At 41.1% G+C, this 25,361-nt stretch overlaps 1 protein-coding gene across 1 annotated transcript in view; it reads right to left on the minus strand.

Moving 5' to 3' along the window:
* Window positions 1-25,361, minus strand: part of DNAH11 (dynein axonemal heavy chain 11) — a 349,268-nt gene that overhangs the window by 266,412 nt on the left and 57,495 nt on the right. The window contains exons 10-18 of the mRNA XM_053218315.1: window positions 20,142-20,279; window positions 19,707-19,831; window positions 18,961-19,156; window positions 12,748-12,852; window positions 11,981-12,373; window positions 4,082-4,414; window positions 3,604-3,858; window positions 3,355-3,524; window positions 2,870-3,092 (exon numbers count right to left, since the gene is read on the minus strand). Of these exons, the coding sequence (XP_053074290.1) occupies window positions 2,870-3,092; window positions 3,355-3,524; window positions 3,604-3,858; window positions 4,082-4,414; window positions 11,981-12,373; window positions 12,748-12,852; window positions 18,961-19,156; window positions 19,707-19,831; window positions 20,142-20,279 (1,938 nt within the window). The remainder of the gene's footprint in view (window positions 1-2,869; window positions 3,093-3,354; window positions 3,525-3,603; window positions 3,859-4,081; window positions 4,415-11,980; window positions 12,374-12,747; window positions 12,853-18,960; window positions 19,157-19,706; window positions 19,832-20,141; window positions 20,280-25,361) is intronic.

Below are 25,361 nucleotides of genomic sequence, written 5' to 3' on the forward strand. Positions count from 1 at the left end.
TCATCTTCCTCCACCCTTCTCATCAAAACTCAGCGCCCTCATCCGTACAGTCTCACCTTGCCTTTTCCCATCGATTCCATGGAACTCAAATATCACCTGGAATCCTTTCCGGAGTAACAGGTGCAAAAGTCACATCCCTGGGCTTGTGCCCCTTAACCCTTATTGACTACACCAGACCTGCTGTTACCTGCTTCATATTTAGGATTCCAAAAAAGCTTCTGCTTGATAAAAATAGATTTTCATTGAAAACCAAAAGATCAGATGATCTCCAAAGTCTAACTGATATGATTCCCAAAATGAGTTAGCATTGACTCTGTGGCTCAAAGTAATATCCGGGTTGCAATGGGCAGAGATGAGCAGGAGCTCCCTGGAGATCCTGCCAGGTAAGATTAGCAGCCCAGGTTGGGGTGGGGCTTGTATGGAAATGAGACAGTATTCAGAAACTAAAGGCAGTCATTGAAGGCTTCTTAACAAGGAAGGGACTTAATAAAAGCTATACATTAAAGTTTAGTCTAGCCTCAGACCTTATTGTAGATAGTGAGTAAGGACACAGCCACAAGGAGGGGCTTCTTAGCCTAGAATCAAGCACAGGCTAGTATCTGGACAATGTTATAACTGTTAATGATTATGAGGAGGAAACAGTATCACAAACTACTTTAATTAAAATAAGATTGGGGCACTGTTATCCTCCACATGTATTTTGTAGTACTTTTAAGTCTTATTTTTCCTCTGGATGGAGGCACACACATAGCTAAAAGTGTAGCCCACTTTCGAAATATTAAAAAGCCCAGTGTTTTCAATAATGCATTAACCTCAAATAATGAGCCAAACTCTTAAAACAGAAATTCTTCTAGAAGCCGCGGTTACATGTTCTGTGTTACCACTGGTTTCTCTATATATTAAGATCCAAGATCCGGCTGAAAGAATATCCAAAGCTCTCTAAAAACAAACATTTACACTGTGCCCCACAACTATCTCATCTCTCACTCTTGCTATGCGTGTCTGTATCCACATCTTACCGCACTCCGTGTCTAACTAGGTTTCAGTTCTCATGGCAGTTATATAGTTAAATAGAACTTAGCAATCCATACATATTAATTCTTTATGGTCTCTGTAATCAAGATAACGCTTGTAAATACACTGCTGCATTCAATCTTCACAAAACAAAATGAGAGAGATAAAATGCAGCAGCTGCTACAAGAAGTTTGGCAGTTTCTCAAGAAGTTAAACTTAGTATCACCACAGGACCCAGCAATTCCACTTCTAAGTGTGTTCCACAAGAAACTGAAAGCAGGTACTCAAAAAAAAAAAAAAAAGGAATTAGGTACTCAAATAGTTACTTGTACACCGATGTTCACACCAGCACGACTCATAATAGCCAAAAGATGGAAACCACCCAAATGTCCATCAAGACTTAAGTTGTGGTAGATATAAATACAATGTAACATTATTCAGACACGAGAAAGAAAGCAGCATTCACATACTACGATGTGAATGAACCTCAAAAATATTATGCCAAGTGAAAGAAGCCAGACACAAAATACCCTGTATTGTACAATTCCATGTAGGAAGTATCTAGAAGAAGTAAACCCATAGAAACAGAAGACTAGCAAGGGCCAAGGACTGGGGGCAGAGTGCAAGGGAGAAGTCACGGGCAAAGAAGGCCAATAGGCATGGACGTCCTTTTCGGAGTGATGAAAGGGTATGGAGATGAGAGGTGGTGGTTACACAACCTTATGTTCATATTAAATGCCATGTACTTTGTAATGATCACTTTTATGTCATTTGAACGGTGAATTTCACCTCAAAAAAAAGAAAAAGTGGGGGAAGTGGACACAGTACCAATGTTAAATGTAAGGGATCTGGAGAGATATTTTCCTGAAGAGGGAGCATGCTCTGAGACAAGCAGATGGGATGAACTCGTACGGTACTCAAAATCAAATCTACGTCTGGGTTCCACACTCTACTCGCTGAGCTAGAATTTAATACAAGTGTGTTTACATTAATGTGTCCACTATTCACATGTACAAGGTGAAACCTAAGTCCATCCTGGAAGTTGGTGGATGATGCAAATATACGATCTACAATACTCCGATATAGGCATGGGAACTGTGAGCTCTTGATTCGTGGTTTTAATTCTAACTACCACAACTTTATTCAGCACTGGGCACAGAGCAGCCACCAAGTTTTTCCAAAGGACAGAAACAGGAGGACAACATGCAACTCCTATTCAGAAAACAGTGATTTCTCCAACCAAATTGGGCTTTATTCTTTTTTAAGTTTATTTATTTTGAGAGACAGAGAGCAAGAGTGGGGGTGGGGCAGAGACAGAGGGACAGAAAAAATCTGAGAGATCAGCAGGCTCCAAGCTGTGAGGTCACAGCCTGAGCAGAAATCAAGAGTGCGACGCTTAACTGACTAAGCCAGCCAGGCGCCCCCTGTGCTTTATTCTTTATTAAAGCGTCCATAATATGCTTCCAAAGACTAGGACTCCTCTCAACGGGCAGACAGCTTTCAATGAAAGAGAACTGGAATATATTTCAGGTCTTAAAGTCAAGGTAAAGTGGAACTCCAAAGAGCACCTCTGAGGCCGTTACCTAAATACCGTCCAATAAGAAGACAGTGAAGGACAGCAGTTGAGATGGAGTATTTTGGCATGAAACACTCCTAGATTTGTGCTGGCTGGTTTTACGATTTGTGTGACTTTGAAAAATTTATTACCTCATTAAGTTTCAGATCCCTAACCTGTAAAATACAAGCAGGGGTCTACAGTGTACGTTGTTAAAGGATGGCATAAGAGAGGGGATGTAAAAAGCTTGGCTAAAGTAGGTGCTCAACTTAATTGTGGTTATTTTACCAGTGCGCTTACCTCCAGCTGAATATAGACTTGCTCAGGCATCTTCTGGCCATAGGTTTCCAAGAGTGCGATGGTTTGTTTTAGTGGTTCGAAGAGTTCATCAGTAGTTCTCTGTCGGCTTCTTACCGCCAGAAGATGCCCCATGATATCAACCAAACCATCATGATCACCCTCACTTAAATCTCTCTGAAGTCCAGCATCTGTGTCCTTTATAAAGTCTTGTAGCTCGTTCAGACTATTAAATACACAGAAAATATACATGCACACACACACACACACACACACACACAAAGACATGCAAACCCAAATTAAGCTCATTAAAACCTTTAGAAGACTTCTGATAGAATCTTATGGTCACTATTTACCTATTTAAACATCACTCGTTATCTCTGTTAAGAAACCGGCAGTTTTAATGTTCTTAAAATTTTGATCTCAATATTAGAAAGCAGTCAGCTGTTCAGAGTTGTAATTCCAAATACCAAAGCAAAGAAGGCTACCTGTCTATGACAAATCTCAAAAGATGCTCCTGAAACATCCAGCTCCATTTCTTAATAATGTTCAGCAAGCTCACTTTGAAGGGCTTCATGTCCACCTTGAACCAGCTATCAAACACTCTGAAGTCATCAAACTTGCTCATCTGAACATACAAAGCTTCATAAATGTCAATCTATAATTAGAAAAAAAAATGACTGTAACAGTTCAGTCAAAATCAAAGAAGTACCTTAAACACTAATGGTTTTCCTTGCCTGTTCTCTGAACTGTTGGAGAGTCGGTGGTTGTTCAGGGACTTCTTCGTTTGCATGAGCATCTGTCTCCTCAGATGACATACTGTGGCCATACAGGAGAAAATGCCTCATGAACTCGGATCGGTCATCAACCCAGAGGTAAGCGTATGTGTCCAGAGTATTTCTAAAGTCCAAGACTTTGTTGATGACGTCTGCCACTCTGTTCATTATCTCCTGCCTGACTTCTGCCAGGCCTAACATATTCTCCATGTCATTCTAAATGAGAGGAAAGCCAAACGTTTATTAAAAGCAACCTCGCTTCATCAACTATATGCAACAGAACTTACTCACTGAAATTCTTCAATGGGAGAGCAGTTGGCACAATCAATCAAAAACCGTGTTGTCGTTTCCCAGCGTCTCATTTCCTAGTGTTCCCCATTACCTCAATTTATGTTTGAATCATTAACAAAACATAAATACCCATTTACAAAGAAAATACCTGATAATTGGCGATTTCCAGATGTGCTGCCACCCGCTTCATCTGGGCAGACATTCTGAAACTACTGCATAGCACTCCCTCCACCAGATCATAGAAGCCATCCCCAGCCTCTCGTTCTAAAGAAGGTTTAAACAGAATCTCAGGGGGCGTGAGGATCATCTGTGCTTGAAAAAACGGCACAGGTTTCAGTTGTTTCTCCATATTCATCAGAAAGAAATCTAAGTCGTGCATGATAGCTTGAAAAAAGCCTTCCACCACAATGTCATCAATGAATTCTACATAAATCTTCCACGTATCCAGAGAAGGATTTGCTCTGAAGAGCTTCCTGTTTTCCTACAAACGTAAATATTAACAGAGGAGTATAAACAACAGTGAGTACAAAAATGAAAGCTTTACGTTTAAATATTTTGTTAAAAAAATATTTTGCTCCTGCACAAGTCAGGAACATTTAAATGCTAGGTTGTAGAACCTTAAGCTAAATAGTAAAGATCGAAGCAGTTGTTGTGACATTTATATCAGTTATAAAATACATTCAAAAGTCATTCTTTAAAGGAAAAATAATTATGAAAATTGCATCTTCAGATACGAACAAGAAATTCTTGAGTTCCGAACACATTCTGTACGTCCTGGACATAGGCTCCAGTTCTTGCTCTGTCCCTAACTCCAAGGGGCCTAGGACATGGTCTTCCAGGGCCCAAGGTGTAGGTTTCCCAAACTGGCCCTTCAGAGAACACTGTTCTGGAACATCCAAGGTCACTAAGTCAGCAAAGCGCTCTGTCCTGCAGGCCTTTCTTGGAGATTCACTGTTCCACTATTATAAGTTCACTTACGTTGGTTTAACCAAAACACAAAGAACACTTTGTGCAAAGCACCTATAAGTCGCCTACGGAATAGTAACCCAGCTTGGGGAAAACAGGCTTGGTGAAGTCGAAACTCTCTTTGTGCTTCAACAATATTAAGTTCTTCTACTTCAACATCTCCCAAGTGTGAGTGATGAATAGGCAGTAGGGCATGACGGGGTCGGACACAGATATGCATCAAGACTGCTAGAGGTGGGGCATACAGTGTGACAGACCTAGGGACACAGATTTGAAAAGATCAGGTGGGCAGGACGGCTGATTCCAGAGACACCTTTCTGAGTGGCAAAGGTTACATAGGCATTACAGTCCAGAGAGCAGAGGCCCAACTCAGAAACGACAGCACAGACAAAAGGAGACCCTGGAATAAGAGCTGGTTACAAGGCAGACTATACTCTTTGCTTTTTTTTGATCTTTTGCTACTGTGGATATATGATCCAGGATTCAAAGGTGTGTGTTACTTGCAAGAACCAGAAATAAAGAGGTGATAAAAATGGGCCAAGATTAGAAAGTTCTTTGAGGGATTTCTTGCCCTCAAGCAAATTTAAGGGCCTCTCCTTTGAGAAATGCTATCTTGCGCATGCAGGTGGACTATTCATATCCGTATATATCTGTAGTATATGTGACCCACTACTCTGGAGTTGTGCAGTAGACATCCTGGGCAATTGTACATAGCAGTCTCGGTTCCTTTGTGTGCACTAGAAAGAAGAAATATAGATCTTAGAGCTGAAAACACAAAAATCCTTAAAGACCATCTTGTTAAGTCTCTTCATTTTAAAGATATAAAAACAAAGACCTAAGACATACCAAATGTCACAGGGGTAGGAAGTTAGCAACTAAGCTAGAACTAGAAACAGGACCTCTGGACTCCCGAGGGCAGGTCTTTTCCAAACACGTCACAGCCCTGCCCACACCTTGCTTTCACACTTCTACCTTCAGACTGTGAGAGAATACATTTCTGACACTACAAGCCCCCCATTTGTGGTACTCTGTTACCGCAGCCCTAGAATGTTCATACAGGCAGCAATCAAAGAAAGAAAGCCGCGACAAAGTCTGTCCAAGCAAGCTGTTATCAGTAAGGACAATTAAAACTTAGAAACTTCAGACAAACTTGGAAGCCAAAAGAAACTTTGAAACCCGTATTAATGTTTTTCTTTTTTTGCTACACTACGCTCAACACAGCATATCAAGTGCGCCACACGTCACATTTTGGTGAGCAGGTGTGTTCTCCTTCACACCCCTTCTTCACTCTGTGTCTTCATCCTCATTCGCCAGCCTCTCCTGGTTTTCCTCCTACTGTGTCATGTTCCTTTTCTGCACCTTGGGCTCGTTCTTCTTCCTCCTCCCTGTTTCCTAAGGTTCTTCTTCCTCCTCCCTGTTTCCCCACAGACCTGCCCTTGACTTACTTCTGTTCTCTAGCTACACAGCTCTTGGGGATCTCATGAGCTTAAATGTCATGGCCACCGACTTCTTTTTCACGGGCACTTCCAGTTTACAGCCCTTTCCCAAACTCCAGAACTAGTAAATCCAACTGCTGCCACAACTCCTCCTCATCTAACAGATGCCTCACATTAGGGGCACCTGGGTGGCTCAGTCTGTTCGTCAACTTCAGCTCAGGTCATGATGTCACAGTTTGTGAGTTTGAGCCCCGTGTTGGGCTCTGTGCTGACAGCTCAGAGCCTGGAGCCTGCTTCGGACCCTGTGTCTCCCTCTCTCTCTGACTCTTCCCTGATCACAATGTCTGTCTCTCTCTCTCTCTCAAAAATAAAGAAACATTTTTTTAAATGTCTAAGACTGACATCTTTTCTTCTCAGCTGTCCTCTTGCTCACACAGCCTTTCCCACCTGAATGTCTGAATGGATTGCAACTTCATCTTTCCAGCTGATGGGCACCAAACTCTTAGAATAGCCTCCTTCTTTGATGTTCCACATCCAATTCTGTTTGTTTTACTTTATTTAAAATATATGCAGAACCCAACCACTCCTAATTATCTCCACAGTCACCTCCCCGGTCCAGGTACCACCATCTGTCACCTAGATTGCTGCCACAGTAACCCACCAGGCCCTCTACCTTCCCTGTGGTCTTGTTTCAACAGGACAGCCTGACTCTGGTCTGAGCACCGTGTCTATCTATAGAGATTCCATATAACAAATGCACTCAGAAGGAAATACTGAATTTGCTCTTTGGTTCCTGTTCTTTTTTCCTTATGAAGAATGAAAAATGAACTTCCCCACATTCCCCTCACCAGAGCTGCCCCTCTGTGAGCACCACAATCCTGTACTTTGCTGTCCTCTCTCCAGTCACTACAGATTAGCTGCCCATGTTCCTGTCTACAGCCAACATCCCCATGTATGTATGCAATCCCATTCCTTCCAAGACTTTCCTCAGTCATTATTTCTCCTCTCCTAGATCATTCCAATCAACTTCTATCACCCCAAAACATCAACCAGCATTAAAAATAAAATCCTCCCAGGGGTGCCTGGGTGGCTCAGTTGGTTAAGAGTCCAACTCTTAGTTTCAGCTCAGGTCATGATCTCACAGTTCGCAAGATCGAGTCCTATGTCGGGCTCTGCACTGTCGGTGGGATTCTCTGGTTGGGATTCTCTCTCTCCCCCTCCACCACTCACACTGTCTCTGTCTCTCTCAAAAATAAATAAACTTAAAAAAAAAATCTTCCCAAGGCACCTGCATGGCAGAATTGGTTAGGCATATGACTCTTGATTTCAGCTCAGGTCATGATCTCATTGTCGTGAAATTGAGCCCCAGATCAGACTCTGAGTGACAGCACGGAGCGCTGCTTGGGATTCGGCAACCCCCTCGCACACGCACTCTCTCTCTGCCCCTCCCCCACTCACATATTTTCTCTCTCCCTCCTCTCCCTCCCTCCCTCAAAATAAATAAATAAACTTTTAAAATTCTTAATCAAAAATAAACAAAACAATGGGGCACCTGGGTGGCTTAGTCAGTTAATCAGCTGACTTCTACTCAGGTCACCATCTCACGGTTCAGTAGTTCAAGACCCATGTTGGACTCTGTGCTGACAGCTCAGAGCCTTGGAGCCTGCTTCAGATTCTGTGTCTCCCTCTCTCTCTGCCCCTCCCCCATTCACATTCTATCTCTCTCAAAAATAAACATTTTTAAAAAACCATTTTAATTTAAAAAAAAGTAAATAAATAAATAAATAAAACAAAATAAAATAAAATCCTCCCCATCCCTGACACGCCCCAGGCACTGTGCAGTTTTCAGTTCCCACCCCCTAGAGCTCCTCAATTTAGAGGATTTCTGGTCCCATTTCTCCCATTCTCGTCAGTCGCTCCAATTTGGTTTCCATTCTATTGAGTTAGCTCTGTCACAGTCACCAATGGCTCCCATGGTGCAAAATCTGACTGCCAGTCTCGGCCCTCATTTTCCGGTCATAAATCAGGATGGGACAAAGTCAAACGCTTCCTCCTTCTTGAATCCTTTCTTGACGGGATTTCCAGGACAGCATCTCTCCTGATTTTCCCTCTACTTCACTGGCCTTCTCCGCTTCCTGTGCTGGACCTTGCCCTCCTCCCTGGCGTCAGGGATGACTTCAAGGTCAGTCCTCGGGCCTCTCTTCTATCTATAATTAATCCCTACCTGAACCCAGGTAAGTCTGTGGCTTCCCATATGACATACATGCTCCTGGCTCTCAGCTCTGTGTCACTGGCCTAGACTTCTAACCCCAAAGTCCAGACTCGACTGCAGTGCCAGCCTATGCAAAATATCCCCTTGAGCATGCCTCTCTCACTAACATGGCCCAAACCAAAGCCTCTCTCTTCATGCAAAATCCACTCTCTCACAGTCTTCCCCATATCACTAAAGGGAAACTCCAATTTTTCCAGTTGCTCAGACCAAAAAATCTCAACTCATCCTTGACATCGCTCTCTCCTGACTCACCACAGCAAATCCTGGTGGTTCTACCTTCAACATACATCCAGCATGACTGCTTCCATCACTACCGTTCTGACCCAAGCCAATGTCGCCTGAATTATTAAACTAATCTCCTAATGGTCTCTCTACCTCCTACAACCTCCTTGCTCCCCAACCTCTGATTTACAGTCAACAGGCCAAGCCTTGGAACAGAGAGTCTCTGCTGCCATTTCACCTCCCAGTACAAACCAAATTTCTCATAATGGCCTGTCCATCCCCTATGATGGATCCTTAGTCCCTTCTAAGCTTTTATCAGCTACCACTATTCCCCTTATGAATTCTGCTTCAGGCATGCTGGCTCTCTAACTGATCCTGGGACAGGCCAACTGTGTTCTTTCCTCAAACTTCTGTACTTTTGCTACCTACAGCATCCTTCTCCTGATATCTACATGGCTCATTCTCTTTCCCTTCTGGTTCAATGCAGAACTGCTACCTTATTAAGAAAGTGTTTCAAACCACTTCGTATAAAATACCCCCCCCCATACAAATCAGCAAGGTAGAACTCAAACTTACACTACTCACAGATGACATGATACTCTATGTAGAAAACCCAAAAGCCTCCATTGAAAAACTGCTAGAAGCAGTACATGAATTTAGCAAAGTCACAGGATATAAAATCAATGTGAAGAAATCTGTCACATTTCTATACACCGCTAGCAAAGCAGCAGAAAAAGAAATCAAGGAACCGATCCAATTTGCAATTGCACCTAAAACGGTAAGATACCTAGGAATAAACCTAACTGAAGAGGTAAAAGATCTGTACTCCAAAAACTATAGAACGCTTATGAAAAAACCGGAATAGGACACAAAGAAATGAAAAAGCCTTCCATGCTCATGGATTAGAAGAAAAAACATTGTTAAGATGTCTATACTACCCAGAGCAATCTACACATTTAATGCAATCCCTATGAATATATTACCAACATTGTTCAGAGCTAGAACAAACAATCCTAAAATTTATATGGAACCACAAAAGACCCTGAATAGCCAAGGCAATCCTAAAAAAGAAAAACACAACTGGAGGTATCACAATCCTGGATTTCAAGCTATATTACAAAGCTATAATATATGTACTATATAGTATGGGCACAAAAACAGACACATAGATCAATGGAACAGAATAGAAAACCCAAAAATGGACTCCCAACTATATGGTCAACTCCTCTTCAATGAAGCAGGAAAGGGTAGTCAATGGAAAAAAGACAGTCGTCAACAAATGGTGTTGGGAAAACCGGATGGCTACAGGCAGAAGAATGAAACTGGACCACTTTCTTACACCATACATACAAAAAGAAATTCAAAATGGATGAAAGATCTAAATGTCCAACAGAAAACCATCAAAATCCTAGAGGAGAGCACAAGCAGCAACCTCTTTGACCTTGGCCACAGCAACTTCTTACTAGACATGTTGCCAATGGGAAACAAAAGTAAAAATAAACTACTGGGACTTCATCTAGATAAAAAGCTTCTGCACAGTAAAGTAAAAAATCAACAAAACTAAAAGGCAGCCTATGGAATGGGAGAAGATATTTGCAAAGGATCTATCTGTTAAAGGGTTAATAACCAAAATATAGAACTTATCAAACAGAACACCCAAAAAACAACCCAGTTAAGAAATGGGCAGAAGGCATGAATAGACACTTTCCCAAAGAAGACATCCAGACAGCCAACACATGAAAAGATGTTAAACATCACTCATCTTCAGGGAAATACAAATCAAAACCATGAGATACCACCTCACACCCGTTAGAATGGCTAAAATTAACAACACAACAAACAACAGGTGTTGGTGAGGATGTGGGAAAGGGGAATCCTCTTGTACTGCTGGTGGGAATGCAAACTGATGCAGTCACTCTGGAAAACTGTGTGGAGGTTCCTCAAGAAACTACAACTAGAACTACCCTACAATTCAGCAATTGCACTATTAGGTATTTACCCAAAGGAGACAAAAATACAGATTCAAAGGGGTACATGCATTCCAATGTTTATAGCAGCATTACCAACAAAAGCTAAACTATGGAGAGAGCCCAAATGTTCATCTGATGATGGATAAATAAAATGTGATACACACACGAACACACACACACACATACAATGGAATATTAGCAATCAAAAAGAATGAAATCTTGCCATTTGCAATGATGTGGATGGAAGTAGAATGTATCATGCTAAGCGAAATAAATCAGAGAAAGACAAATACCGTATGATTTCACTCGTATGCGAAATTTAAGAAACAAAACAGATAAACATATGGAAAGCGGGGGGAATAGAAAGATCAGGGAAGGAAACAAATCACAAAAGACTTAGTGATAGAGAATAGACTGTGGGTTGACGGAGGGAGGAGGGTGGAAATCGGACTAGATGGGTGATGGGCATTAAGGAGGGCACTTGTAATGAGCACTGGTTGTTGAACATAGGTGATGAATCCCTGAATCCTACTCTGTAATCAATATCGCACTGAATGTTAACTAACTAGAATTTTAAAAAGTACACCTCCCCTACCAATGATTCCGTATCCTACCTGCTCTATTTTTTACCATTTATCCTATGACCAATTGACTTATTCTGTTTTTGTTATTGTCTCTATTTTCCAACTAGAATATAAGGTCCAACAGATAAGGGACTTTATGTTTGGTTACTTTTATTTTTCTGCCTTGTTCTATTTTATTTTCTCTTAAATTGACAACTCTAGAATAGTTCTAAAAATTCAAATACTTGTTAAAAAAAAAAAAAGAGTGACTACTATCACCACTCTTAGAAGGCTGAGAGGGTGGCAGGAGATGACGCAGACAAGACGGCTGACACAGGCACCCCACCAACAATGCTAGCTATGGACAGCTGCCACAAGAGCATGTAGCTATGACAAACACAAGGATCCCCTCTCTAGCCTTTGCGTTTCATGAAAGTATCTCACATTCCAATAGGCGAGCAAGACAAATTTCTCCATTTTAAATGCTTAACAAAACCACACATAAAGCTCTCTCAACCCTAATAAAACAATCCCACATTATAAGGTTGTGTAGGTCTGCTGCCTTCTCAGCTAATTGAAAAGCTCTTCAATCTATTTCAAAACCTTAAAAGCAATTACCTCCACCAAGTTATGTATCTTGCAGCCATCTTCCTGAATTCGCTTGTACTTTTTAGAGAACAAATCACTCTTGTCCTCCAAGGTAAAGACAGCCTCCCTCCGGTGCTCCCTCCTGGGCAGAAGCGTACACTCGGCCCACGCCTTCATGGTTTGCTGGATCACTTTAACATTGCTCCGCGCACGCTCAACTCTGTGTGCCAATTCCGCCGTCGCTGTGTGCACCCTCTCGATGTATCCCCAGCAGTCATCCTGCCACGTCAGCGACGTCGCGGCTGCCTGTAGTTGCTCATCCACGGCCCTCAGCTCCTCTTCAACCAGAGGGTATTCCACTTCCAGAAGAGTCTGCTTCAGCTGATTATATCCTTGCACAAGAAGTTCAAGATTTCCAATGTACTGAGCAAAGGAAATCCCCAAACAAAAAGGGCCAAATATGTTATAGCTATGTATCTTAAAGGCATCAAAGTACTATTGGTCTACATGTTAATAATTACAAATCAAGACACTTGTTCTTGTGTTCAGCGGTGCGTAGGTGGCTCGGTCGGCTGAGCATCTGACTCCTGATTTTGGCTCAGGTCATGATCCCAGGGTCATGAGATCAAGCTTTGCATCGGGCCCCATGATGAATGTGGAGTCTATTTAAGATTCTCTTTCTCCCTCCACCCCTCTGCCCAGCTCACGCTCACTCTCCCTCTCTCAAAAAAATAAAAAAAGAAAAACACAAGTAAAAAAAAATATTTCTGTTCAAAAAATACCCTAAAAACACTAACCTTTAAAATAGTGTTTCTTTTTTCGAAGATGGCTAAAGCTGAATCTGGTATGTTGGATTTCTTCAACATCAAAAGGTATTTCACTTCTCTCAATACAGCCACTAGCTTTTAAAAGAAAATCAAAAATCATTATGTATTTTAAGAAGAGCATTCTCTTTCAACACACATTAAAATCCCAACACTTAAAATTTCATCCAATGGTTACAATACTCTCAAACTGTCAAGGCTTAACTGACTGAGGCTGCTGTTTCACATGCTTTTTAAGCATACACGTAACAATCATACATTCCTTATGATGTGGAAATATAAATAATAAAGGTATCTATCACTGGTTATGGCCCACAGTCAGGGAAAGAATTTAAGCAAAAGACAGCAACATGTGCACATGGACAGGTGAAACTGAAGGCCATAAACGGACCTCAATGTGTTCCCAGTACCTTCTTCCTGTTACAATGTTTGTTTTGAAAACATAAATGTGTTCCAATGTGATTGATACACTAGCAAAGTGAGGATACCACCTATTTTGTCTATGCTTATCTGCAATTTCATTTGCAAGAAACACCAGGTAAAAGTAAAAACCGCACCCAACTCAACTGGAAAGCTTAGAAACAGGCACGGAGCACCTGGGTGGCTCAGTTGGTTGAGTGTCTATTTCAGCTTGGGTTATGATCCCAGGATCATAGGAGTGAGCCGGTCCGCTCCCCAATGAGTGTGGAACCTGCTTGGAATTCTGTCTCTCTGCCCCTCATGCTCTCCAATAAAAATTTTAAAAATTAGGGGCGCCTGGATGGCTCAGTCAGTTAAGCACCCAACTTCGGCTCAGGTTATGACCTCACGACTTGGCTCGTGAGTTCAAGCCCTCGTCAGCCTCTGAGCCAACAGCTCAGAGCCTGGGGCCCACTTCAGATTCTGTGTCTCCCTCTCTCTCTGCCCTTCCCCTGCTCACACTCTTATTCTCTCACAAAAATAAACATTAAAAAAAACCTTTTTAATTAAAAAAATCATTTAGAAATACACAAAATGCTCATATGTAAGCAGCCACCAAGTACTTCAGTTCATTCACCCATGAGGAGCCACGCCCACTCACCTGCAGGGGTGGGAGGGGGGTACAACTTTCTGCCTGGTATCAGAGAACTCTCCTTCCATCACTTCACAGTAACACACAAACTGCAACCTTTCCAACACCTACTTCCACGAGCAAACTTCAGGTCTTTGTCAAGGGAAAGTCACACTTACTGTGGTAGCTATATATTATTTATTTAGCCATTTAAAATGTATAAAATAATGCTGTTTTTCCTACATTCCTATTTTTTAAAATTTTTATTTAAATTCGTTAACACACAGTATGATATTAGTTTCAGGTGTACAATACAGTGATTCAACATTTCTGTACAACACTCAGGGCTCATCACATTAAGTGCACTCCTTCATCCCCATCACCTACCTCACCCATGCCTCCACCCACCTTCCCTCTGATAACCATCAGTTTGTTCTCTCTAGTTAAGAGTCTGTTTCTTGGTTTGCCTCTTTCTTTTTTTCCCTCTTTTTTTTTTTTAAATTGCATCCAAGTTGGTTAACATACAGTGTAATTCCGGAATAGAATTTACTGATTTGTCACTCATATATAACACCCAGTACTCATCCCAGCAAGCGTCCTCCTTAATGTCCCTTACCCATTTAGCCTACCCCCCCACCTACCTTGCCTCCAGTAACGCTCAGTTTGTTCTCTGGATTTAAGAATCTCTTATGGTTTGTCTGTTTTTATATTATTTTTGCTTCCCTTCCTTTATGTTCATCTGTCTTGTATCTTAAATTTCACATATGAGTGAAGTCATATGATAGTTGTCTTTCTCTGACTTACTTCACTTAGCATAATACACTCTAGGTTCCATCCATGTTGTTGCAAATGGCACAATTTCATCCTTTTTGATTACCGAGAAATATTACACACACACAATCTTCTTTATCTTCTTTATCCATTCATCAGTCAATGGACATTTGGGCTCTTTCCGGACTTAGGCTATTGTCAACAGCACTGCTATAAAAACTGGGGTGCATATGCCCCTTCGAAACATCCCACCTGTAACCCTTGGATAAATACCTAGTAGTGCAATTACTAGGTCATAGGGTAGTTCTATTTTTAATTTTTTGAGGAACCCCCAACTGTTCTCCAGAGTGGCTGTACCAGTTTGCATTCCCACCAGCAGTGCAAAAGAGATCCTCTTTCTCTGCATCCTCACCAATATCTGCTGTTTCCTGAGTTGTTCACTTTAGCCATTCTGACAGGTGTGAGGTGGTATCTCATTGTGGTTTTGATTTGTATTTCTCTGATGATGAGTGATGTTGAGCATCTTTTCATGTGTCTGTTAGCCATCTGTATGTTTTCTTTGGAAAAGTGTCTTTTACCAATTTCTTCACTGAATTATTTTTGGGTGTTGAATTTAATCAGTTCTTTATAGATTTTGGATACTAACCCTTTATCTGATAGGTTATTTGCAGGTATCTTCTCCCATTCCATCAGCTGTCTTTTAGTTTTGCTGATAGTTTCCTTCACCGTGAAGGAGCTTTTTATCTTGATGAGGTCCCAATAGTTCATTTTTCTTCTGTTTCTTTGCCTACGGAGACATGTCTAGTAAGAAGTTGCTGTGGCCAGGGTCAAAGAATTTCTTGCCTGTTATCTTTTCTAAGATTTTAATAGCTTTCTAATATTTAGGTCTTTCATCCATTTTGAGTTTATTTTTGCGTATGGTGTAAGAAAGTGGTCCAGGTTCATTCTCCTGCATGTCGGTGTCCAGTTTTCCCAGCACCACTTCCTGAAGAGACTGTCTTTATTCCATTGGATACTCTTTGCTGCTTTGTCAAACCCATACCTTTGTGGGTTCATTTATGGCTTCTCTCTTCTGTTCAATTGATCTATGTGTCTGTTATGCCAGTACCATACTGTCTTGATGATTACAGCTTTGTAATACAGCTTAAAGACTGGAATTGTGATGCCTCCTGCTCTGGTTTTCTTTTTCAGGATTGCTTTGGCTATTCGGAGTCTTTTCTGTTTCCATACAAATTTGAGGATTATTTTTTCTAGCTCTGTGAAGAATGCTGGTGTTATTTTGATAGGTATTGCATTGAGTATGTAGAGTGCTTTGGACAGTATTGACATTTTAATAATATATGTTCTTCCTATCCAGGAGCATGGAATGTTTTTCCTTTTTTTTTTTTTTTTTGAAATCTTCAATTTCTTTTATTAACTTTCTATAGTTTTCAGTGTACAGATCTTACACCTCTCTGATTAGGTTTATTCCTAGGTATTATGGGTTTTGGTGCAATTGTAAATGGGATCGATTCCTTGATTTCTCTTTCTGCTACTTCATAACTGGTGTATAGAAATGCAACCAACTTCTATACACTGATTTTATATCCTGTGACTGAATCCTGTGCTGAATTCATGGATCAGTTCTAGCAGTTTGGGGTGGAGTCTTTTGTTTTTCACATAGAGTATCATGTTGTCTTCAAAAAGTGCAAGTTTGACTTCCTCCTTGCTGACTTGGATGCCTTTTTTGTGTGTGTTGTCTGATTACTGAGGTTAGGACTTCTAACACTATGTTGAATAACAGTGGTGAGAGTGGAAATCCTTGTTTTCCTGACCTTAGGGGGAAAGCTCTATTTTTCCCCATTGAAGATGATGTTAGCAGTGGGTTTTTCATATATGGCTTTTATGATCTTGAGGTACTACATTCCTGTTTCTTTAATGTATTGCTTACAGTTGTTTTAGGTTTATTTACTTATTTTGAAAGAACAAGTGAGGGAGGGACAGAGAGAGGCGGAGAAAGAACTTCAAGAAGGCTCCACACTATGCACAGAACCCTACATGGGGCTGGATCTCATTACCATGAGATCATGAACTGAGCTGATAACATCAGTCAGACACTTAATCATCCAAGCCACCCAAGCACCCCTTGCTTACAGCTTTTAAAGTATGACAGCCCTAACCCCATTTTCCCCATAAGCCCAGTACTTTTTACAGTGCAATCTTTCCTAGTGCAGTGATTTTTAGGAAGGCATATGTCATGTAGCAGAAATGACTACACCTCTGAATCACAGGCTCTGAGGAAAAGACTGCACAACACCTTTTTAAGGTAGACCAGTTGACTCCCTTAGATTGTTACACCACAGGTTAACTAGTAACATATAGTCTGTGTTTTTATCATCCCTTCACGTATAAACACAGGAATTATCCCTGGAACTTCTCACGAATTTAGTTTCTGTAAGCTGGTTTTATGAAATTAGGGATGAAAGAAACCCTCAGTTCTCCAGGTCATGTATTTATACATGTATGTGCTAAGGTTTGTTAACATAACTAAGTGATGCTATTCTCTGTACTATTTCAGGGCAACAGATCAGAATTTGGGTGCAGATTATGACAATAAAATGCAGTGAGGCCCATTTCCTACCTAGGTATACAACACAACTGACATGAAAGGGAAATCACTAAAAAACAGTATATAATCTTCACTATCTAAAAAATTAGCCAAATTTTGACTAATTTTTTTGTAAAAGCAACTCACAAATAGGTATTTTTATATGTTTGCCCTTTCCTGTAAAGCACATTCTTTTAGGTAAATAGAAAAGTTTAGGAGTGCCTCGATGGCTCAGTTGAGTAAATAGCCAAATCTTGATTTTGGCTCAGATCATGATCTTACGGTTCATGAAATGAAGCCCTGCATGGGACTCACACTGACAGCACAGAGCCTGCTTAGGATTCTCCCTCTCTCTCTCTCTCTCTCTCTCTCTCTCTCTCTGCCCCTCCCCCACTTGTACTCTCCCCCCCCCTCTCAAAATACATAAACATTAAGAAAAAGCTTATTTTGTGTCTCCTGCCAAGCTCTCAAAGTTGGAAATAAGTTAAAATACATATATGCCTACATATATATCATTTAGCAAATATATGCACAGAGAGTACATTATATATAAATATAAGCAAACCATAGGTAATTTCTATTAAACTTTCTGTGTTTTCATTATTACATTCTTATCAATTACATAACATGTAATGAAGTTTTGAGAAAATAAACTTCCTCAGATAATTTATGAAATTTCTTTTTGTTATGTGGTTTATCATAAAATAAAAATGATCTCTCTTCAATAAAGGTAAATTTCATCCTGGATACTACTTAGCTGTTCATTTTTTTTTTAATTTGTTTTAATCTTTATTTTTGAGAGAGAGAGAGAGAGAAAGAATGTGAGCAGGGAGGGGCAGAGACAGAGGGAGACACAGAATCCAAAGCAGGCTCCAGGCTCCGAGCTGTCAGCACAAAACCTAACCCGACGCTTGAACTCATGAACCGTGAGGTCATGACCTGAGCCAAAGTCGGACGCTCAACCAACTGAGCCACCCAGGCGCCCCTTAACTGTTCACACTATTTGGGGCATTTATATGTTGTTTTGTGTTTTTCTGAAAACTATTTTATAAGAATTACTAATTTAACATATTAGCGTTTATTGTCCCTTTGAAAGATATTATGACAAATCATTTACCATTATCTACCCAAAGGATTAAAAAAGGTCTCTCATTCCATACATTTTGTCGACTCCCCAAACCTTAACTTCTGTGATAAAATTTTAGTGAACCAAAAGCAAATAAAATTCAAGCCAGAAAACTGATAAAGACTATAATTACATTCAAGTGAGCTAACATTAGGTATTACCACACGTCAGACACTATGCTGGAATCAAAAAACACAAAGGTAAAATGGAATGGACCCCACTCTCAACTCATTATTCAGTGAAGGTAGAAGTGGCAATTACAAGGCAAAATAAACAGTAATTAATACAACATTTGGGAAACCAATCTCTAAAACTACAACCTATTAGAAGTTGTTTTCAGGGGGCACCTGAGTGGCTCAGTTAGTTGAGCGTCTAAATTCAACTCACGTCATGATCTCACGGTTCGTAGGTTTGAGCCTCGCTTCGGGCTGGCTGCTGTCAGAGTGAAGCCCAGTTCAGATCCTCTGCCCCGCTTTCTCTCTACCCCTCCCCCACTGGTGCTCTCTCTTCTCTCAAAAATAAGTTTTGTTTTGTTTTTTTTTAAGTTTTCAGTTATATTCCTAATGGCACTGACAGTCTCCCAAAATTAAATATACATGGCTGGAAGCATCAGAGATTTACTTGTAATAAAAATGCTATCTATGAAACAACTTAAAAATATCAAACCCCTACCTTTGGGTCAAAGTTGACACTGAGAAGACCATTTATGGCACTGAATTTAACCAAGGGTTGATTCAAATTGAATTCACAGATTTCATCAACGTTACTTTTCCATTCATCATAGATAGAATTTTCAAATTGGTCTAGCAAAGTTGTCATTTCAGTATACTTCTGATAAACTAGGGCATCATCAGGACTTTCCAAGAATCTGTAGGAATACGATTTTTCTACATATTAGATTTCAGCTTGACTACTTGACAGTAAAATATAAAATAGAAAGTATGATAAAATGTACTATAAAAACAGGAATAGAAACAATAAATGCCAAATAATGGTTATGAATTGTCTTTGCCTTAAAAGACAGTTATCAAATTAATGGAACTCCAAAGATGTAACTGAATGTCAAAAGCAGAAAGTTCCCAATTCCTACAAAGAAGAGAGGCAGGTACAGAAAATCTGCAAAATAAAAAGAGTGCTAGTTACTGAAGAAAAGTAACAAAAAGCTACCAACGTATTGTCAGTGAAAACGAAAAGTGAAAAGAAATTATGCATGGACCTAAAGAGATGAAGTTTTAAGAGTCCCATTGAATGTATTTTAAAATCATGAGGATGAATCCTTCTCAACGAACTGAGCCAAGCAAGAGTCAAATGTAAGGGCAAAGACTCTGTAAGTGCTAAAATGAACAGCTCGCTGACCCCCATAAAAATTGCCTGTCTCATTAGGATGGTTTTACCGTGAAATAAGCCTAATAACTTACAAATACCGGAGAGATGCAAAATTGGACCAAAACGTTTGAAGTCGTTCAAGGACCTCTTTAGCCCATTTGATGTTGCCTGAGGTAAAAGGCATATTCCTGTGGAGAACTACATTTCCACGTTCAATCTGCAAATTGATATTTTGGTGAAGAGGAAGAAAGGAAATATGTAATCAGAGTGCATTCCAACCTTGTAAGCAATTGTTCATTTTGGTAGTTTTACAGTACAAACACATAAAACGTATGTGTTAAGAACTTGAGTAGTAGGGTTATGGTCCTAAGCCAAGTTCATCTGCATAAAGAAACCAATTAAATAAAGGCATAAAAGGCTTAGGGCCCATATCTACTCTTTAGGTATCATTAAATCAAGTCCCAATTGATGGTCATTACCCACAAAAATGATGCTGTGGATGTGCTCAACTTCACCCCCCTACTTACCTGCTTCACGTGTTCATTATACAACTGCTTACACATATCCAACTCCACGTCAAACATGAGCACTAGTGTGCTATAATGTGGGCTGAAGATTTCCATGACAACCGGTTTCTCTAGAAAATTCCCAAATACGGTCAAAAGCTGTGAAAAATCAAAGTTACCAGGTTAAGAACTGTGGGTTTTTAATACAAATACTCCATTATTTCCCCCCATTAAACCTCCTATATGACTAGAGATAAAACAAAATTCTAGAACCCTAAGAGAATCCTGAAGTACCTCCAAATTGAAAACATTTGTCCAATAAAGCAAATACTAAATGTAAAGCAATTTCCCTGCGTCAGCAGAAAATGAGAGGAGTCAGAAATTAACTACTGCCTATCAGCAGTCTCTGCTGGCAGATAACACTACTTCCGCCTGCTGGGCACCGGGAAATGTTTTAGAAGAGACCGTGCAGATATGAAAAACAGAAGTAAAACGTGTGCCCTCTTTATTTGTTCTCCCCTCCTACACGTAGGCTCTTTCGATACAAGAATATCCATATGGAGGCCCTCCAGGTCACACCTTTAGTAATTCTGCCAGGGGCACCTGGGTGGCTCAGCCGGTTATGCGTCCAACTCTTATTTCAGCTCAGATCATGAGCTCACGGTTTTGCGAGTTCGTGGTCCTAATCGTGCTGAGCTGGCAGTGCTGAGCCTGCTGGGGACTCTGTCTCCTCCCCACTCAAGCTGTTTCTGTTTCCGTCAAAATAAATACACTTCATGATAATAATAGTCATAGTCAATTATACCGAATGTACCAGTTACTGTGATTGTCCTGCGCATGGCAGCCATGTTGCCTGCCACACCACCCAGCGACCCCCAACACGGTGGCCTCGGGCCGTACTGGTAACCTGCTCCCAGGGCAACTATCCCACAGGCAGACATCTCCTTTGACAGGAATGTCCTACCTCAAACTAATGCCTTGAACTCATCACATTCTCTCCTCCTCTGGAAAAGAATTGGGGCACAGCAGATTGAAGTCACCATGGCAAAATTAGGAGTGAACAAAAACTAACAGCAAGGGGAGGAAACCAATAGGGAGACAGAAGAAAAAGAAGTGGACTGGAACAGGATCACATCACCGGCAAGCAGGACAGTAAAGGTCCTTCAGCCCTCCTCGCTCAGTCCAGGCTCCCCACCCAAATCCAAATGAACTTTCACCACCAGTTTCCACAAGGCTTAGCTATCTGAGGAGCCTGACCTTGGATCTCCACTAGCCTCCTGCCTTGTCTTCTGCCCCACGTGGATCCTTCTACATGCCGGCGTCAGACAGCTTTCCTTGCAAGCAAAACGATGTAATTAAAATGCACACTGTCATACAAGATGTGTTTAAATAATGCTTGCGACGTGCCACGTACTGTATTTTAAGGGCCTTACAATGCTGTTGTCACATCTTTCAGAGAAGAAAACGGAGTCGTGGAGAGGGAGTCATTTCCCCAAATTCTCACAGCTAGTGGCAGGGCTGCTGTTGGACACTGGGCAGTCTGGCACCAGGGCCGGGGCTTCCCGGTGCGGGCCCTAAACAACCAAGGGGTCATTTAAAATTATTTTGTCACTTGCTTACTCTGTGTGGGTTTCATCAAATGTCAGTTACTAGACCTGTTATATAGATATTTCTTTAAAAGAAGATACCTCCTCAAAGTCAGTAAACACCATGAAGATGGCAGAAAACCATACACCAACGTCTATGCCTTCTTAAGGTGTCCCTCAAAATTTATTTTCTTTACGGGCATGTGGGTGGCTCAGTGGGGAAGCGTCCAACTTTGGCTCAGGTCATGATCTCACAGTGGGTGAGCTCGAGCCCCGCATCGGGCTCTGTGCTCACAGCTCAGAGCCTGGAGCCTGGTTCAGATTCTATGTCTCCCTCTCTCTCTGCTCCTCCCTCACTCATGCTCTGTCTCTGTCTGTCTCAAAAATAAACAAAACATTTAAAAAAACTATTTTTGTTTTCTTTAAACAACAACTGTTGGTGAGGATGTGGAAAAAAAAAAAGCAATGCTGATGCACCGTTGGTGGGAATGCAAACTGGTGCAGCCACTGTAGAAAACAGTATGGAGGTTCCTCACAAAATTAAAAATAGAATTACCATATGATCCAGTAATTGCACTACTGGGTATTTACCCAAATACAAAACACTAATTTGAAAAGATATATACACCGCTATGTGACTGTAGCATTATTTACAAAAGCAAAATATGGAAGCAACCCAAGTGCCTATCAATAAATGAATGGGTAGAAAAGACGTGGTATATGTACAATAGAATATGAGCCATAAAAAAAGAATAAAATCTTGCCACTTGTAACAGGATAGATAGATCTAGAGGGCATAATGCTAAGTGAGAGAAATCACTCAGAAGAAGACAAATAACCTATGATATCCTGTATGTGAAATTTAATGACGAAAAAAAAGACAAGAGAAGACTCAAAAACAGAGAACTGGTGGTTAGCAGAGGGGATGTGGGATGGATGATGGATGAAACAGGTGAGGGGTGTTAAGAGAACACATAGGATGAACATTAAGTAATGTACAGGATTGGGGTTTTTAATTGTTTTCTTGGATTGTTTGAGAGAGAGAAAGGGTGTGAGCAAGGCTGAATGGGAGAGGGGCACACAGAGAGGGAGAATCTCAAGCAGGCTCCTGCCCAGTGCAGAGCCCGACTCAGGGCTCACTCTCACAACCAGGAGATCATGACCTGAGCGAAATCAAGAACTGGTGCTTAACCAATGGAGCTGAAGTAATGTAATGCACAGAAATGTTGAATCACTGTATTGTACACCTGAAACTAATTTATCACTGTATGTAAATTACACTGGAATTAAAGCAAAATAATGGGGGGAAAAACCTGTTCTTTAAAAACAGCTTTCCTGTTAACATTTTCTAAATATTTACATAAACCACATTCACTGGGGGAAAAACAGCAACAACAACAACAAAAACAAATTGTACGAAGTAAAAAGTAGATTTAACTGTATCTTAGAGGTCAGTTTAGATACATTAGGCTTTTTTTTCCTCTGGTAATATCAATTATAAGTACTATAGAAACTGCTAAACATTTTTAAACCTGCTTGGTTAGCAGCTACCTAGCAAAATGCAAATAAACTTTCTCCTTACAACCACTATTTTGTTGACTTTGGATTTTGTATTAACATTCAGAAGCAAACACTGACTGAGATTGAACAAAGAAGCGCAATCCTCCGACAGCAGGGAAATGCATTGATTTCCCAACATGCTCTTTCAAACACTTACTGTACTGACCACAAGTGAAATACCAGAAGCTTCCTGACCACATCTCATCCTGTCTACCTGATATGTTTAGTGAGACGTGACTCCAAGTGTAACAGAGAAAAGACACAGAGGCTATGGGGAGGCTGGAGAGCCAGGAAATGGTAAGAAGAAAAGTCTTAACCCTTTAGGCAGGTGCACATGACCAAGTAGCTAAAAATTACCCTCTGGGATGAGAACTGTGGTCCCTGGCACCTCTTGCTTCCTTGTCATGATGGCACTGAGAGCTGTTCTGTAAAGAGTATAAAAAACACTTCCCTTCCTATCAACCTCAAACGATTAAACATGGACTCCCACTACATGTTTCGTCTCCTAAATATCCCATTTGAGATCTTTAAGATCCACTGTAATTTTCTTCTAATTCCCACTTTCACTACGTAACATGACTTTTCCTAAGGCTGTTGCCACCATTCAAGTACTAGCTATTTATGTTTTTTTCCTAGCTTTTCCTCTTTCCACAATTTTTTTAATCTCTTGCCACCTGAACCATTACACGTGTCACACTTTTATCGCTTCCACTTTCACTGTCTGAGGACTCCTCTAGACACTTTAACTCACACACTTCAGTCTAGCTTCATGCAGACACACTACATTTCAGAGAAACATCCCTTCGTTTGGCTTTGTTTTGTTTTTTATTGAGTGTCGACACTTGGAGGCTTTGAACTACAGTTTCACATTAGAGGAGAACAGTGTTTGGGCCCAGTGCCCTTCCTGGTCATGTCTTTGCCAAGGGCAGGCATGAATCATGGTCTTGGGAAAAGCGTCTGCAAATATTTATTCCCTGGGACCCAACAGCCAACGGTCACAGTTTATCATCCTGTACCGGTGGCAGAAATCGTTTTTTCCTCAATACGCAATCCTGTAAGTTTTGTCCTCTGCCACTTTTCTCCCTGCAGTCACCCTCACCAGGGTGTCATTCCATTACTGACGACCAGTCTACCCAACCCCAAGCAGTTATGAAGTGTTCGCTTCATAAGACACTGAAGGAAGGGATCTAAATATAACAAAAAACCTAAGATGATGTCCCACCCCTGCAGAGCTACCAGGCAGGAGCTCATGTTATACGTTTCCACAGACAAGGTACAAATATGGGGAAAGTTAAAGAAAAAAATACATGACAAAAAGACAAAGTTGTTTAGAAAAAGGGAAGTGGCACACACGAGAAGAGAATCCGTATCAACTGTTGTTCTAAGAGAAGAAGAGAGACTTGAATTAGAAGAGGTAGCAGGGGCGCCCGGGTGACTCAGGTGGTTAAGCATCCAACTTTGGCTCGGGTCCTGATCTTTCGGTTTGTGAGTCCAAGCCCTGCATGAGGCTCTCTGTCGGGCCAGAGCCCGCTTCAGATCCTCTGTGCCTCTCTCTCTCTCTCTGCCCTTTCCCCAGTCGCACTCCCTTTCTCTCTCAAAAATAAACAAACACTATTTTTAAAATGTTTATGTATTTACTTTTGACAGAAAGGGAGCACATGCACAAGTCAGGGGGAGAGAGAGGGGGAGGCACAGGATGCCAAGCAGGCTCCAGACTCCGAGAGGTGAGCACAGAGCCCGACGTGGGGCTAGAACTCCCAAACTGTGAGATCATGACCCAAGTTGAAGTCATACCAACTGAGCCACCCAGATGACCCATTTTAGGTTTTTTTCCTATGTTTATTTATTTATTTTTGAGAGAAAGCAGGAAGGAGCAGGGAAGGGGCAGACCAAGAGGGAGAGAGAGAATATCAAACAGGTTCTGCGCTCTCAGCACAGAGCCAGACATGGGGCTTGAACTCACTAACTGTGAGATCATGACCTGAGCCAAAGCCAGACACTTAACTGACTGAGCCACCCAGGCACCCCAACATTAAAAAAAAAGGCTTTAACAACAACAACAACAACAACAACAATAACAACAACAACAACAGGT

This window comes from Acinonyx jubatus, chromosome A2 (genome assembly GCF_027475565.1).
Source record: "Acinonyx jubatus isolate Ajub_Pintada_27869175 chromosome A2, VMU_Ajub_asm_v1.0, whole genome shotgun sequence".
In the NCBI taxonomy this organism is placed as follows: Eukaryota; Metazoa; Chordata; class Mammalia; order Carnivora; family Felidae; genus Acinonyx; species Acinonyx jubatus.